The sequence below is a fragment of the Pyricularia pennisetigena genome, chromosome 2 (genome assembly GCF_004337985.1).
Source record: "Pyricularia pennisetigena strain Br36 chromosome 2, whole genome shotgun sequence".
NCBI lineage: Eukaryota > Fungi > Ascomycota > Sordariomycetes > Magnaporthales > Pyriculariaceae > Pyricularia > Pyricularia pennisetigena.
The window spans coordinates 1,878,315-1,894,530 of NC_043741.1; the positions used below are offsets into that span (position 1 = coordinate 1,878,315).

The window sequence follows — 16,216 nt, forward strand, 5'->3', positions numbered from 1 at the left end:
CAGAGGCTCCGACCTCAAAATGATCAACGATGGACAAAACCAGGTCCCACTGTAAAAAAGTGATATATCCAATGTAAATGGCGCTACAACTCTGCGCACCTGCTCTTGGGTGCTTACTCCCGGCTAGCTTGCGGGTCTGCCGAATCTCAGGGTATCAAGTTGTCAAAATCCTCAAGATTCAAGCCTCAACTGATTCCAAATCACGCTTGCCACCATTGCGGCCTTTGCCATTTTTCTTACCGGCGGGTCGGCCAGCATGGTGAGGCGCGCGGGCCTCGATTTCGTGTTCCTCTTCATCAGCCTCAACTGACTCCAAATCACGCTTGCGACCGTTGCGGCCTTTGCCACCTTTTTTACCAGCGGGTCGGCCAGCATGGTGAGGCGAACGGGTTTCGAGTTCGTTCTCCTCATCGTCATCGGCATCAGCCTCAATTGATTCCAAATCACGTTTGCGACCATTGCGGCCTTTGCCACCTTTCTTACCAGCGGGTCGACCAGCATGGTGAGGCGAGCGAGTTTCGAGTTCGTGCTCTTCATCGTCATCGGCATCGGCTTCAACCTGGTTAAGGTCGCGTTTGCCACCGTTGCGGCCTTTGCCATTTTTCTTACCGGCGGGTCGACCAGCATGGTGAGGCGCGCGGGTTTCGAGTTCGTGCTCCTCATCGGCATCGGCATCGGCATCGGCTTCAACCTGGTTAAGGTCGCGTTTGCAACCATTGCGGCCTTTGCCAAATTTATTACCAGCGGGTCGACCAGCATGGTGAGGCGCGCGGGTTTCGAGTTCGTGCTCCTCATCGGCATCGGCATCGGCATCGGCTTCAACCTGGTTAAGGTCGCGTTTGCGACCATTGCGGCCTTTGCCACCTTTTTTACCAGCGGGTCGACCAGCATGGTGAGGCGAACGGGTTTCGAGTTCGTTCTCCTCATCGTCATCGGCATCAGCCTCAACTGATTCCAAATCACGCTTGCGACCATTGCGGCCTTTGCCACCTTTTTTACCAGCGGGTCGACCAGCATGGTGAGGCGCGCGGGTCTCGATCTTTGATGTGTCGATCTACAGTAGGTTAGCCCAGCTCACACCAGACTAACCGGGAAACAGGTCTTCTTACCTCAGCCCGCGGCTCCACGGCCGGGAGTGCTAATGCTGATCCAGCAAGAGCAACTAGGGCACCCTGTATCAAGAGGAAGTGTCAGCGGAGTGCCATAGGCAGGAAAGTGGGAGGGACCATGATGGGACCATCGGATCTCAACGTACAACATGGCGAGTAGCAAGGTTAGCGGGTCGGCCAAGGTCGAACCCGTTTACGGCAGAAGTGGCGGCCAGGCCAGTAAGCAAAAGCTTGACGAAAGATGGAGTATGCATATTGGCGGTAAAATGCTGGCCGGCAGCTGCTTATCAAGTGAAACTATAAAGAGGGGGGGTAAAAAAAGGGGGTGAACGAACGAAAGTGAAATGAAGCAAAGAAGTCAAAAGAGACACCCTCGAAGCCTGCTGTAGAAGAGAATGAGGAGAATAGAGAAGATTGTTGGTGGACTGAGCAAGTTCGAGTCCTTTATAATAGTCTTGGCTCTGCGGAGGCACCAGCATGGGGCCGGCAGCCCTGCCCTCCCAATGGCAGACCTACGTCCACAAAGTTACCTCCCTCGTCCAGGTTGAGTCTTCGTTGACGGTCTCAGACGAAGATCTTTGACGCCTGCATCTGGTTTCGAGCCGTGCCACAGGACTTGGTCGTAGAAAAGGGGGTTGGTGGGGACAAAGACAGTGGGCACATCCCGGATGCACTACAACTTCAGGAACGCCAGAATAAGCTAGGTATGGATTGTGGGTGGATGTATGGCAAGGGTACATGGTTCGCGTCAGCGGGACGACGAGCAACTGCTTGATTGGGTTCCACTGGTATCTCGTTGCTAAACGATGGGATAACTGGCAGGGGTCAGAAATCAATGGGAGGATGTATTCCGGGTATAACGGCAGGGTGATGGTCGTTTGGCTCACTTGACAGCCTACGGTAGTGCCGTTACCACGAGGATGGACGTGTGAAACGGCATTTGACCTGCAACTCCGGCCTGCTATAGCAAACCACACCCCAGGTGAAAGTGCTGCATATCGGAGCCTCATGAACACACCTTATGAGACTAGACAAGGCCGGCTTGTCTGGGAGGATTGGGTTGCAACTGGCAGATGCGGAGAGAGCCCGGGCTAAACAAAGAAAACATGGTAATACGCTACCTTTCTGTGAAAGCTTGCATTACTTACAATACATGTTGTTATCCGACGGAGAGATTGTTAGCAAAAGAAGATCCCAGAAGAATGACGTGGGGAAGAAGAAACAAGAGACGGAACTGGTAGCCCACATCGCAAATGTTTGATAGATATTGACAAAAAAAAAAAAAAAAGAATCCCTTGTAGCGACAGTTCCAACGCCGGTAAGATGGACACCCGAATCAGCGGCAGGGAAGCCCCGAAACGACAAATTCAAGTAGTTTTATGGAGAATTCTCACGGTGAAAAAAGCTCCGTCAATTGGAGCAATTCCACCATAGAAGCACTGGTCCGATGCTTATTCTGATGATGCTTATTTTCGCCCCTTGGTTGGTCCCTCTCTAGCAAGGATAGTTGAGTTCGTTGCCAAGATGGTGCTTGCCGAATACCACTCGGATTGAGGGCAGGGGGACGCTTGCGACTGAAACAATAGTCGCACATAAGACATGTCCACACCACCATCAATAGGTAGAAGCTGTAACGGTAAGACGGTGTACTGTAGATGTGTAGTCTGTATCTTGTTAGTCGTTCCTCGGACATATGCGGGTTCGCAAGGTGTCACTCAGGCAGCACAACAAAAGTGCATGACATGGGTCGCGTGCCACGCCAAGTGGGCGCCCTAGACATACCGCCAATCAGATGAAGAATCCACCGCATGATGCCAAGACTGAAACCAGCAGAAACCCCATAGTCTAGGCGATTAACCCTAGTAGGAGATCCTTGCCAAAAGTGGGACAGAGATGTCGTTTTAATGGGCTGGTAGCATATAAGGCACCAAAGTTATAGTGGATCCAGGGGGGGAATTTGATGGCAAGGCTTGCGAGGGTAGGCAGGCGAGCACGACTATTCTTGCCCTCTCGTCTGAATCCCACCAAAATGGAAACAGGCGCCGTGTCCCACTGTAATATTCCTCGCGACTTATAGAGGACCCCCTGGCGGTTGTCCAGACAAAAAAAAAAAAAAAACTGACAGCGGCCCAGTCGCAGCGATTTTCTTCCCACGGCGTTGGTAATGGATGTGCAACTCCGAAAATCATAGATCGAGGCTTGGCAAATGCTTACCTCCAAGCACCCACAAAAAACCCCCTTGTGCCTGACGCGCACCGAGCCTCAAACCTCCCTGCAGCCCATTCCCCTAGGGCTCAATTGTAGAGTACAGTATGCTTCTGATTATGGTTCTTTTGTATTTTTGGCCCCTTACGCACCTATAGTAATCTCGCTTGGGAACGACTATGCGGGATCAGACCGAACACAATCTTCGTGCTGGACGAATATTGGACCTCGCATAAAACGACTCCATTGAAGGCAAGAAAAGCTAGCTGTTGTGTCTGCCTACCTACCTACATACCTTTTTGCCGACCTACTTACCTTAGGTAGATACGGAGGGTAGATTCCCGTCCCACCGATATGTACGAAATAGAGATTTTAGTCTGAATCTCGCCGTCTTGGTTGAGGCGCCTCCATCCACTCTAACACATTCACATAACGCTAGTGGGTATCAGAACTCCCTTTTGGGGGGACAGCCCCTTGAAAATTTTCCCACCTTCGTCTCATCTCGGTCCCCACATTAGCCAGTGCAGGTTACAATGTTCAACTTTTCAAATTGCGAGGTTCTGGGCAGAAAGCAGATATAACTGTCCTCTATTGTCAAAAAAGAAGAAAGAAGAAAGGATGGTCTCGTATTAATGGTCGTAAATCACATCCTATCTAAGGCTCGTTGAATCATCGGCACTTGATCGCATTTAAAAATAAGGATGAGCATAAGGATAGAGTAATCATACATGGTACTTCCCGCCCGCCTGTCTCCTGACTAAATAATTTCAGATGCGAAGCTTGCCCAAATCAGCGAGAGCTGAGTCTTGGCACGAAACGCAGGCCTGTCTGCCTGTCTGTCACTAGATCACCGCCCAACCGTCCCGATCCTTGCAATGGATATCCATTTCTATTGTACCTACCTACTGTGCTTACTGTACCATGAACGACTTGGTGGTAGCGAAACGAGAATGATTCGCGTCCTCTTGCCCTCCTACCACCATCATCATGTTTCGATCGCTCTAGAGGCTGGAGCTTGTCTTGTCATGTCACTCGTGATCTGCGGACACTTGATGCGCTTCATGTGCATCAAGGCATCAGGGATCTAAAACTTGGTCTTTGTATACGTTCTACAAGTACTGTAAATCACAACCACCAGGGCTAGCAATGGCAGCTCGCAGTGTCTGTGAGTCAGCGCGCCAGTGTGAGGAAGCAAGCGAGTGAGCGAGCCTGGAACCCTGGCAAGTTGCAACCGCCCTTCGCTTCGCCATCCCTGCTCACCTCTTACATTTCATACAACGGTCTCTCATCCCTATTCGACCTGCACGATGATTCCGTTGTTATACCCGCAGTGCTAGCGCTTGGACCCGTTCATGGTAGTTGGCCCGCTACCTGGTTCTCTTCCTCTTACTTTTCCTTTCAACTTGCATCTTTACAGCTTCGTTCCTTGTCTGCAATCCTGCGGTTCAGTCTGTTTTTCCTACCCAGTAGCCTCGACCCTTCTTTGTTTTCTCTCCTTCTGGTCGCGTCTTGTTACATAGTCAGCGCCCGGAGCGCCGTTTATTCCTGATACAACCTCTTCTTCTGGTCTCTTGCTGTTATCATTTTCTAATTGCCCCTTGGGCGCTATTGCTAGCCATCTTCATACTTTATACATACAAGACCGATTGTCACCATGTCCAAGGTCTATCATGCCGTGCCCTCTGATGAGGAACGAACCAGCGTAGACACAGAGAAGTCTATGTTGACTTTCAGGGGGGAGAGGGGATCTGTCGGCGGGATTTTGGAGAGAGCAAAGACACACTGGGCCTGGATCGGACATGCCATCTTGCTTTCAACATCCCTCACACTCTTTACATTATCATTCTGCAGAAGAGGCACACAACTTACAGACCGCACAGTCACCGACAATTACTCGTCATATTGTACGCCGCCATCTCCCTTGCATGATTAAAAGGACAAGATGATGGACTCGACTGACAAAGCGCAGCACCGGTTGCCCCAATCGTCAAGTACGAAACTGTCCGATACAACCTCACACCAATCGTGGAAGGGCCATACGTTGGGTACGGGCCAGAGGTTGACAAGGCCTGGGATCGCATCACATTGGACAGTAAGCACTCAATCTTGTACATTCCCCGGAGCATCGCATTTACATCAGTCTTTGCCCTGATACGATGCTTCCCCCCTTCGTTCGGTTGCGGATCAAGACTGACCCAACTGATTAGTTGGCGACACGTGGATGAGCGAGCAGGAAGTTAAACGCCTGGGGCTCCCGCTGGACTCACTCAAACTCAAGCACCCCAAGACCGGCAAGGAAGGCTATCGGGCGGCCGTCGAGGTCTTCCACCAGCTTCACTGCCTGAATTTGATCCGTCAGGCGATCTACAAAGACTATTACAAGGACCTGACGGGTGACGTGGGCGAGGCCGAGAGCAAGGAGGACCTCACAGGGCATGTCGACCACTGCATCGAGACGCTGCGGATGAACCTCATGTGCCAGAGTGACATTGGCATGTTCACATTCCGACTTTATCCCGAGTACGGCTATGCCGACGATGACTATTGGCCTGACTTCAGCACACTACATACGTGTAGGAACTTTGAGGATATCAGAAAATGGGCGATTGATAATACGGCGGCCTGGGATCATAATGTATGATTGGTCTATGAAGGTCGCAGCAGATTGGCAGATGAATAAACAATACAGATGAACCGAAATGCTATATATTTGTTCCAGAGAAGGTCGCCGACAAATTGCGGGTTTCCACCACATGATTGAAGGAGAAACCCCCCCCAGTAGTTGCGCTTAAATATTTTGTCGTCTTTAAATATTCATCCTTCTTTTGCTTGTTTATTCAACTAACGTCACTGTTGAATTGAACCTCTCCAAGAACCAACACCAAGGACGCTAATTACCTGGTTGGCCAATTGAGTCGTCTGATCCAAGTCATCACTCCAATCGGCGTCATAAGACAACAGACAAGGAAATGCTCCAACGCACCACTGCTCTTGGTTGGTGGGGTGGCCTGGTAGCCTTGCTGTATTGGGCATGTACAGCAAGTCAGCATCTGCACCTGCTCCGACAGCAATTACTTGGTACGGAGTAGGCTGCTTGTAAGGGCGAAAACACACCACTTTTCACCATCGCTTCATTGTACATCCGAACCTGGAGCCTGCATGTCTCAACCAATAGCATGACTCAAGCCCCACTTTCCAAGCCAGCGAGAAATTATCCACGACGATTCGTGGCGCAACTAGACATGACGTTGGGTGACAATGCTGAGAAATATGGCCATCGGGATGTTCATGGAGCCCGGTTTGCCTGGTAAGGTTCCAGTGAGCAAATGAGGATCAAAGCCTACAGACCCCCACTGTGCCTGCGAATGCGGAGGGAATTGGTGTTATTTTTGTCAGGTCGGCTTCACCTGCGGGCTCTAATGAATATGTCAATATGCTTTTTTTGATCACCATAGATGCCTACAAAGCTGTTTGTGCCTCTTGGAAAAAAAAAAACTAAAGCTACGTGCCCGTACAATGTGACAAATATGCATACACTCTACGGCACTTCTCAACAACTAAACTGAATCTGCATGTTGGCACCCGACCTCATCGACTCTTAGCTCTGCACCAACCCGAGGCGCCGACGAGATCCACACCGAAAGCAGGGGTCTCTCCCAACCTGCTTGTTATCTGATTTGACCCCCCGCCCCTCTTTGGGACATCCCCCGTTTTAATGTATTTTTTTTTTTGCCATTGACAACAGAATTTAAAATTGACTGTTCGCCATTCCGCGTTGTCCATTAACCCGCCCCTTTCTCTGTTTTTCCGGGTCATTGGCGTTGCTGCACCTTTCGCTCTCTTTCCATCCCATATCGACAGCTTCTTTGTCTTATCTTTTTTTTTTTTTTTCTCTGTCTGTTGTAAGCTTTAGCAGCTATAAAGTTCTGTCTAACAACAAAGTTTGACGTAAAGACCGGCCGATTGTTCGGACCGCACCGCAATCGCCCATCATGGATATCGTTCTGGAAATCACAGACACGTTCCTATGGGACTACATGTATGCATTCGCCGCACCGGCCACCGCGCCCCCCTACGACTATCCCAACTTGTCAAATGGCACGGCCGTCGCGCACAACGGCTGGGAATACAAGCCCTCGACTGCCTTCTTCTCCCTCGAGCCGTCGCAGGCTGCGTACCAGAGCGCCCTGCCGAGAGATAACATATACCGACAAGGTTTCTCTCTTTTTTTGATATACTGGTAGGTGTTCGGGCGATTGAGAACCCTAAGTCATTTTTTAAAAGGGGTTTGCGCAATCATAGTCGCAAACCGTTCCTTCAAAAGACATGTCAAGAGAAAGTTTGGGCCATCGAAAGAGTTCAGACGCTAACCTTAAATGTTTGCCGCTGTTAGGATATTCGGCCTCTTAGTCTACTACACCTTCGCGACGGCGTCGTACTTGTTCATTTTCGACAAGAAGCAAATGGAGCACCCCAAATTCCTCAAAAACCAGATCAAGCTCGAGATGCTACAGGCCAACAAGGCCTTCCCTGTCATGGCCCTATACACTGTGCCCATGATCCTCCTCGAGATCCGCGGCTACAGCAAGCTCTACGACTCTCTAGACGAGGCGCCGGCCTGGTGGTACAACTACCTCCAGTTCCCACTGTTTCTGCTGTTTACCGACTTCTGTATCTACTGGATCCACCGCTGGCTGCATGTACCCTTTATCTACAAGCGCCTGCACAAGCCTCACCACAAGTGGATCATGCCCACGCCGTTTGCCTCGCACGCCTTCCACCCGCTCGACGGCTACGCCCAGTCTTTCCCTTATCACCTCTTTCCCTTCATCTTCCCGCTGCAGAAGGTCGCCTACATCGTGCTCTTTGTCTTTATCAACATCTGGACCATCCTGATCCACGATGGCGAGTACGTAGCCAACAACCCCATCATTAACGGCGCCGCCTGCCACGCCGTCCACCATTTTGCCTTCAACTACAACTACGGTCAGTACACCACCCTGTGGGACCGCTTGGGTGGCAGCTACCGCGAGCCCGACTCGGATCTTTTCGACCCCAAGGCAAAGATGTCCAAGGAGCAGTGGAACAAGCAGGCCAAGGAGATGGAGACCTTGGTCAAGCAGCTCGAGGGCGATGATGACCGCGTCTACGGCGCCGTCGGTGACAAGAAGACGAGGTAAACGACCAGTCACCTGGTGACACAACTAGCGGTGAATCATGGGCTGCACTCTCTCTTGAGACCTTTTGGGTCGCTGAGATGATTGCACTTTACTCCTGTTGCCGCACTTTCTTTGATTTTCATGTACATAGAACGGTCCGTTGGCCTTTTTTTTTGTTGCCGAGTTCTTCTTTTTCTTCTCTTCTTTGCTCCAGCTTTTGGCCGTCTCTTCAGGGTATAGAATATTGCGAGAGCGAGCATTTCCTTTCTGGGGGTTGACAAAAAAGATCAGCTGCCGGCTGGAACTCATCAGCGTTAGACTGTTTGCCCGCCTGTGTTTTTTTTTTTTTCTTCTTTTCTCTGGTTCTTGTGGCCGGGAAGTATTTTGGGTACAATATCTTTAATAATTTAATGACGAAGAAAAAAAAAAAGAAAAAGAAAATAAAACCATCAAGATTTCTTTTGGCGTATTCATCGGTTGTCACTTTTGCAAGGATGCAGGCGGGGAAATCTGGAACAAGTTCTGAAAGTAAAGGCGTGTCGCCTCGATATTGTTCAATACTGGTATCTTCTGGAATATACAGACGCTAATATTAGGTCACACCTTCCCCCCCTTGTGTGTATGATAAATGAAGAGCGCAAATGTGGGAACAAAGGAAACAAAAAAAAAAGCTGTCATTCCGTTGAGCGCCCACGCCGACTGACCCCTGAACGAGCATTGCAACTCATCATGCTGGTTCGGTGGAGCTTGCCCAGATCCCTGGTATAATCAAGGGCAACGCCGGAAACGCCGGAAGCGAGAAGAGAATCATCCCCAAATGACGCCAAAGTTAGAGGAAATGAGGCCAAAGTAGGAAATCCTAAGAGAGGTATGCAGAGGATCGAGACAAATGAAAATATAAATGAATGGCTCATATAGGAATTTCCGAGTATGTGCAAATTAGATGAGGCGCAGCCAGAGATTTCTCGATAAGCCGATATTGAGGAGATCGAGTGGACCCATATGTGGGCGGCAGCAACACTGCCTACACCTCCTATAGTGTACATAGCTGCCTTTCTTGCATGTAGCTTATATAGAGTTCGGCTGGGGTTGGGTAATGAGTGTCTCCCAGTTGTAGTCGTTTTGTTGAGGGTGGCCAGTGTGGAGAGGCTGGCAAAGAAGGCGATGAAGGATTTGAAGGTGGCTTTCGATATGTGCAACCTCCCCCGCTCGATCGGGAAGAGGTCGTCTCTTATGGTGGGGGTGAGATCTTGATTATGAGAAGCTCACAAATTTTGGGTCTCTCGGCCTCCCGTCCGGCCCGATCCCATTGTCACGGAAGCGGTTCTCCATGTAGACTTTCCTCGCCTCGTCGAACCGTAGCCTCCTCTGCTTCATGATGCGCAGAATCTCGGCCTTTGCCGCATCGTCCAGGCCGGCCCTTGCGTCGCCGTCATCGATGTTGCCAGTCAGGTCAAAGTTGGCCGAGGAGAGACCAGCCTCGGCGTCGTCTGAAAAAGATGTGCCCAGCTGGAGGCGCGAGTAGAAGTAGTTGCTGCCGGGAAGGTTAATGTCTCGCAGTTGTGACGTCCAGCGTGCACGCGAAAGGTAAAGGCCCGTACCGAGGACCATGACGAAGAGTATTGTGCTGTAGAAGAGGTAGGCCATGATGGAGAACCGGGTCTTCTGCTGCGGAAAGGCGGAGGGCGCGGGGGGATGATGTATTCGAAGAATCGAAGCCCGAAAAGAAATTCCAGGGGGGCGAAAAGGGGATCGAATTATCGTGATCCTTGCCAACCCAAGCGAAGCGAGGAAATGTTTCTTGGTCAAGCTCGGCCTTCTGATTCAGGTAGTAGTGGAATCTAGCGGATCTAGTGGCTTAAAAGCAAAGGCTGTGCTTACAGACAGCCGTCCTTCGGTAGCGCGTTGGATACGTCCGAGAGCTGTGTGCAGATAGATAGGTCTTCAGCAGGGACTTTCCGGCGGTTTCTGGAGGATGACGAATGTGACCGGGATGTGAGGAGTAATTTCAAGGGTTAGTCGTGTCTGCCCTGATGAGCGCGAAACTATTTGCGAACTGCAAGCCACACTTGTTTCTTGCCGATGCAGGCAACAACGGGGGCAGGAAAGTATTGGGGCTGATCAATAAATACAGTAATCAATCTGGGCTGGGCATGACATGCCACAGCACCCTCGTCTCTCTCCATCATTGACCTGGGACCTGGGCGCTGGCGCAGCTGCACAAGCAAAAGCCGACCTTCCCAGGCCGTGGCACGTCCATCAATAGAACGTCCAATCCTATTGACGTACAGATCATGCGTGGACGCTGATTTGACCGATCAGTACGCACGGACCAATACTGCTTGTGCGTGCCTGCCACTGGCTGCCACTCTGCCACACTGCCACACCTGACTGCCCACTAACGGGCGCCCGACCCCACCCCTGCCTCTGCCGCCCGAGGGCTCGTCTGGAGCCCACAGATTTGGTGTTGGTCGAAAAGCAGATCAATTTTTGAAGCCATCTGCAACCAGTCCCGAATTTGTCCCGCCAATTCGCCCTCGAACCTACCGCCAAAATGTCCAACGTATCTGCTGACCTGATCTGGGAGGTTGTCCGTGAGTTTTGGCCCTGAATTAACAGAGAGAACGGCTGGAAATAGGAGGGCACGATCGGACCTGAGGAACTGAACGAATTTCGTCACTTGGATACAGGCAACCAAAATGCCTTCCTTGAGAAGCGCAACACCAACGGCGGCGTCCAGTTCTCGCGCGACCCCCTGAACCTTACCAACAAGCACTCGCGCAAGGTACGAATGATATCCCTCCGAATGACCAAAACACGATTTTTATTTTGAAGACCTGCAAGAGACTAACGAAAAATATAGTACGCCGGCTTCGTCAACGACAAGGTACACTACGCAGCCACTGCAAAATTGCAAAACCCTGCTTCTACAATGGACCCTTGGGAGCATTAGACTGACGAAATGACGTTTTTTCTTTGGGACTGCAGGCCATTGGTGTTCAGCCTTCCTCGAACGAGAAGGGTGGTGTTGCCATCATCAGCAAGAAGGTTGGTGCCGGCAACAAGCCCGCCAGCTCGCAAACCACCACCACCTTCCGCCCTCACAAGAACAACAGGAGGTAAGGGTTCGATACTTGCCCCATGGGTTTTCGGTTACTCGATTAATCAGTCACTCGACTATACCTATCCACCACCCCCCGTCAAGCACACATTATCAGCAGGAGGTTGAACTAACAATGGATGTGTGTTCGCCCTTTCACAGCACCTACAAGGCCGTTGCCAACCAGACAGCCAAGAACGGCTACCGTGCCGACCTGCGCCAGGCCGCTGTCGCCCGTACCAGTGCCATCCTCAAGTCGCAAAGGCCCGTCAAGGCCGAGCCCGAGAAGAAGCTGCGCGGCAACGCCGCCAAGAAGGCTCAGGCTTAAATGAGCTGAGGGTGTTATGCTTGTCATGATGGAGGAAGTTTGAAAGGTCGATAATGACATTTTCCTGCCGGCTTAGACTGGGTTTGAGGGTATTTCTGGCGTCCAGCACATCCATTTGAAGTACTTTCAGGCCGACTGGAGCATGTCCTCCAGTCGATGGCATAGGGATAATGGGAGTAAGGCATTTAGGGCTCTCACATTAGGTTTCCAGGTGCGGCATTGCGCCTAGGTAAAACCCCAGGACCCTCGGATCAGGCGTTGGGGAGAAGAAAATGAAACACCATTTTGATGAAGATATTTTTCCGATGCCGATTGCTTTCCGAATGCTTTACCCTCACCGGTTGTTGTCACGTTTCTCTTCGAGATCATGGCTTTTAGCCTCGGCCCATTTGACCCCAACTCGGCAATACGCGGAGCCGTATCGATGGCTACTGAGCTGCCTGCCCCTGGTGCTGCCGATAATGCTTCAGAGCATTGGCGATTCTTCTGATAAAAACCGAAAACTCGTAGCTCAACAAGGACAAATGGATTAAAGCAAGCCACCATTGCTGCGCGTTACTAATTCAACCCAGCCAAGGTAGGTACTTTGATTGGTAGATGGATGTCGGTACGGTGAGTAGGTGGCTAAGCGAGTAAGGTGAGGCAAAATGTCTACGTGCTACAGCTGGGGTCGCCATTTTTGTCTCTGGCATGTGTTTCGTCCAGCAAGTAATTACTAGCCCCTCTGATAGTCCCGCTTCACCGTGCGGACCAGTCGGGCTGAGGGCAGGTAGCAGGTAGGTGAGAGGCAGCGGGAGGCTAAGGCACAACCAGTCACGTCAGTCAGTCAGTCAATCAGTCAGTGGTGACCTCTGTTACCCCTCAGTGCGGCAAATCCACTTTAGCTTTGAGCCCACGGGCATGGAGGAACCAAGGCATTTGTGGGACGGACAGCTTTAACCCGCCCGCGGGTCGAACGGCCAAAGAGCTCTCTCCATTTGAAGCTGGTCCCAATTCTCCACCCCCCGCCGATGCTTGCTTCTTCTCCCTCAATTCAATCATCAGGTCCATTGACAAGAACGTCGATATCTTTGGATATAAAAAGGTCAGCTGAGAGCATCTTCCTTATTCTGAGAAAACCTTTGGCGCTCGTCCAAGCAAACATATTGTTGACAAGGAACTTCTGGTTATTATATCTCAGCTAGCCCCATAAACCCCTCCCCCGCACTTTTGTTAATTCCGCAAAGCAAAGATGGTCAAGGCCGGTACGCGAACACCCCCATCGTCCACTGCCGTGTAGCCCGTGTCGCCACGCGAATCACAGCTTGAGGGTAGCCCCCAATTTCTGACGAGAAGCAAATTCAAAACCACAGTTGTTGCTGGTGCCGCCGGTGGCATTGGACAGGTTTGTTTGCGCCGTAACCCGCCGATACAGGAATTAATTGGTGTGAGAAACATATGCGGATTTGGTGGTGTTCTGACTTATACTACGACCCCAACAAACAGCCCCTTTCGCTGCTCCTCAAGCTCTGCCCTTTGGTCGACGAGCTTTCCCTCTACGATGTCGTCAACACCCCCGGTGTTGCCGCTGATCTCTCTCACATCTCCTCTAACGCGGTATGTTGTAACTCTTCAACGTGATAATATTCTGCTTCTGCTGGCCTTCCCATTGCTGACATGCTCTTCCAGAAAATCGCCGGCTACCTTCCCAAGGACGGTGGCGATAAGGAGGCTTTCAAGGATGCCGACCTGATCGTCATCCCTGCCGGTGTTCCCCGTAAGTTGGGAGCCCTCAGGCCAGACCTTGACAGAGGCCTAGCCTAGCCAGCTGCGCAAACATCGGCAACCACTAACACGCTTGGCGCCCCACGCTACAGGCAAGCCCGGGATGACCCGTGATGACCTCTTCAACATCAATGCTGGCATCGTCAAGGGGCTTATCGAGGTCGCTGCCGAGGTCGCCCCCAAGGCTTTCATTCTTGTTATTTCTAACCCCGTCAACTCGACCGTCCCCATCTCGGCCGAGGTTCTCAAGGCCAAGGGCGTTTTCAACCCGCAGCGCCTCTTTGGTGTCACCACCCTGGACATTGTCCGCGCCGAGACCTTCGTCGCTGAGATCGCCGGCAAGTCCAACCCCCAGGAGTTGACCGTCCCCGTTATTGGCGGTCACTCGGGCGAGACTATCGTGCCCCTTTTCAGTCAAGTCAAGCCTGCCGTCACCATCCCTGACGATAAGTACGACGCTCTCGTCAACCGCGTCCAGTTTGGCGGTGACGAGGTCGTCAAGGCCAAGGATGGCGCTGGCTCGGCCACCCTCAGCATGGCATATGCTGGCTACCGGTAAGATCTTGTGTGCTGCGGCTGAAACGCCCGATTATCTGACAAATGCTGCTGTATAGATTCGCCGAGAAGCTGCTCAAGGCCATCAAGGGTGCCAAGGGTCTCGTTGAGCCCAGCTATGTCTACCTTCCCGGTGTTCCCGGTGGCGAGGCAATTGCCAAGAAGACGGGCTGCGACTTTTTCTCGGTCCCCATTGAGCTCGGTGTAGGTTTTCCTGTTTCCCTCGTTTTCACAAAGCCGATAAATCCCGGACCAGAAGCTAACCCAATGCACTATTTTCCAATATTCAGCCCAACGGCGCTGAGAAGGCACATGACGTGCTCGGCGAGCTGACCGACAAGGAGAAGAAGCTTCTAGAGGCGGCCGTCAACGGACTCAAGGGCAACATCCAGAAGGGTGTTCAGTTCGTCAAGAGCCCTCCTCAAAAGTAAACAAGACTGCCCCATTTGATTATCCATGTTTCAACAAGCGAGTTTGCCTTGAGCTTCGATTTCAACCATGCTTCATAACCTGGAGGGTGTGCGAGATATGAGGTGGAAAGATCAAGTGTCGTTTGCAGACGAGTCCATTGCTGACTCTGCAAGTTCCTCTCCTAGGCTGTAATTTATCTGGGTTAGGACGGCGTGAAGAAAATAACCGATCCGAATAGGATACTGTGTGTTGTGACGATTTTAAGGCCTGCTTTTTGGTCTCGTGCATCTCGGCGAGGATGGTTTAGGATCGATTATTACTGCACGTCTTGTCTTCGAAGCTGTATACCTACAAAATCCAGGGAAAAAAATACTCCGCCCTCTGTGACAACTGGGTGAAGTTGGTCTTGGTGATGACTGTGTGTTTGGAGTAGATATGGCATGACCACGCCATGCATCGTGATTGTAGTTGACACTACCGATTCAAGCCGCGTTGACGAACCGCTTTCGTCTAGGACTTCGCAGTAACGGTCTTGATCTGGAAAACTGCACCGGGGAGCTCAGTCGTCTCTGCCTGCACGGTGGCGTTTACACCCATGGCAGCCAGAGCACCGCGGACGATTCCACAAGGGAACCATAGAAACTGCTCCTGGTTAGGAACCTCGATTCTTTTCATCCAGGCCATGTTTTTCCCATGCACATACCGGTTCTGCCCTGTGTACTGCCTGACCTCCGGCTTCCGAGCTCATCTTTGCGAATGGCCGGAAGGAATTGTCGGTCAGGACGTAGACACCCTAATCCGAGTGATTTAACATCAAAACGTCAGTTTTTTTTTATTATTATTATTTTTTTTTTTAACCCGCTTCAGGGACATACCCTGTGGTTCGTCTTCAAGTTGTCAACCTGCTTGCGGAACACGAGCGTCCACAGGTCCTTGCAGATGAACTTGATCACGTCAAGCGTGTCGTTGAGCCGCGGGCGATCCTTGGAGAACCTGTTAAACGTCACGGCGCCCGACAAGAGCCTTTTCGTCAGCCCCTTCCAGCCCCCGAGTATCTTTGTTCTTCCTCGCTCCCGACCACTCCTAACTCGGCAGCTCATAACACCCCACCCCCATCGCGTAAGGGGGCGGAGGTATGAGGCTAGCACAAACAGGATGGAAACAGCGAGCAAGCAAAGATAAGGATGTTGGTCTCACCTCTCCACCAGGCCCTGACCGACCCGATACCCCTGCATCTCGAGCCTGTAAAAGACGGCGTCGCGCTCCTCGTCCTCGTCCATGGCCCCGCGCCGCGCCCCCGGCGGCGCCGGCCTCGGGGTGGACGAAGCCGCATCCGGCCCCGATCTTTGTGCTTGTTGTTGTTGTTGTTGTTGTTGCTGCTGAGATTCTTCTGACCCTCCCTCCAGCACTGCCGCGGCCGCTTCGACTTCGTTGGCGACCCGGTACGCCATGGGGACGAGCTCGATGAGCAAAAAGTCGAGGCACGACGAGCTGCAGAACATGGCCGTCGGGTCCGACGCGTTGTACGGCGGCATGACCGACTCGAACGACATGTTTGCGGGGTTTGTGTGGTGTGAGTTGGCGG

General features: G+C 51.7%; 8 protein-coding genes across 8 annotated transcripts; 5 read left to right on the forward strand and 3 right to left on the reverse strand.

Moving 5' to 3' along the window:
* Nucleotides 1-178: 178 nt before the first annotated feature.
* PpBr36_00500 (uncharacterized protein) lies at nucleotides 179-1,363 on the reverse strand (the record flags this gene model as incomplete). The annotated part of the gene is made up of 3 exons (XM_029887693.1): nucleotides 179-1,054; nucleotides 1,110-1,172; nucleotides 1,256-1,363. 3 exons carry the CDS (start codon nucleotides 1,361-1,363, stop codon nucleotides 179-181), a joined length of 1,047 nt encoding a protein of 348 aa, XP_029751973.1.
* PpBr36_00501 (uncharacterized protein) lies at nucleotides 500-952 on the forward strand (the record flags this gene model as incomplete). Its single annotated transcript, XM_029887694.1, has 1 exon — nucleotides 500-952. The coding sequence occupies one exon, from the start codon at nucleotides 500-502 to the stop codon at nucleotides 950-952; it is 453 nt and encodes a 150-aa protein (XP_029751972.1).
* A 3,605-nt stretch (nucleotides 1,364-4,968) lies between the features above and the next one.
* On the forward strand, nucleotides 4,969-5,955 carry PpBr36_00502 (uncharacterized protein; the record flags this gene model as incomplete). Its single annotated transcript, XM_029887695.1, has 3 exons — nucleotides 4,969-5,218; nucleotides 5,284-5,406; nucleotides 5,522-5,955. The coding sequence occupies 3 exons, from the start codon at nucleotides 4,969-4,971 to the stop codon at nucleotides 5,953-5,955; spliced, it is 807 nt and encodes a 268-aa protein (XP_029751971.1).
* A 1,351-nt stretch (nucleotides 5,956-7,306) lies between these two features.
* Nucleotides 7,307-8,494, forward strand: PpBr36_00503 (uncharacterized protein; the record flags this gene model as incomplete). The annotated part of the gene is made up of 2 exons (XM_029887696.1): nucleotides 7,307-7,554; nucleotides 7,708-8,494. The coding sequence occupies 2 exons, from the start codon at nucleotides 7,307-7,309 to the stop codon at nucleotides 8,492-8,494; spliced, it is 1,035 nt and encodes a 344-aa protein (XP_029751970.1).
* Nucleotides 8,495-9,727: 1,233 nt separating this feature from the next.
* On the reverse strand, nucleotides 9,728-10,120 carry PpBr36_00504 (uncharacterized protein; the record flags this gene model as incomplete). Its single annotated transcript, XM_029887697.1, has 1 exon — nucleotides 9,728-10,120. The coding sequence occupies one exon, from the start codon at nucleotides 10,118-10,120 to the stop codon at nucleotides 9,728-9,730; it is 393 nt and encodes a 130-aa protein (XP_029751977.1).
* A 907-nt stretch (nucleotides 10,121-11,027) lies between these two features.
* PpBr36_00505 (uncharacterized protein) lies at nucleotides 11,028-11,901 on the forward strand (the record flags this gene model as incomplete). Its single annotated transcript, XM_029887698.1, has 5 exons — nucleotides 11,028-11,067; nucleotides 11,164-11,258; nucleotides 11,337-11,360; nucleotides 11,462-11,592; nucleotides 11,736-11,901. The coding sequence occupies 5 exons, from the start codon at nucleotides 11,028-11,030 to the stop codon at nucleotides 11,899-11,901; spliced, it is 456 nt and encodes a 151-aa protein (XP_029751976.1).
* A 1,231-nt stretch (nucleotides 11,902-13,132) lies between these two features.
* On the forward strand, nucleotides 13,133-14,651 carry PpBr36_00506 (uncharacterized protein; the record flags this gene model as incomplete). The annotated part of the gene is made up of 7 exons (XM_029887699.1): nucleotides 13,133-13,145; nucleotides 13,254-13,285; nucleotides 13,387-13,497; nucleotides 13,570-13,657; nucleotides 13,758-14,220; nucleotides 14,280-14,424; nucleotides 14,511-14,651. The coding sequence occupies 7 exons, from the start codon at nucleotides 13,133-13,135 to the stop codon at nucleotides 14,649-14,651; spliced, it is 993 nt and encodes a 330-aa protein (XP_029751975.1).
* A 490-nt stretch (nucleotides 14,652-15,141) lies between these two features.
* PpBr36_00507 (uncharacterized protein) lies at nucleotides 15,142-16,184 on the reverse strand (the record flags this gene model as incomplete). The annotated part of the gene is made up of 4 exons (XM_029887700.1): nucleotides 15,142-15,273; nucleotides 15,335-15,424; nucleotides 15,507-15,624; nucleotides 15,829-16,184. 4 exons carry the CDS (start codon nucleotides 16,182-16,184, stop codon nucleotides 15,142-15,144), a joined length of 696 nt encoding a protein of 231 aa, XP_029751974.1.
* Nucleotides 16,185-16,216: the final 32 nt, after the last annotated feature.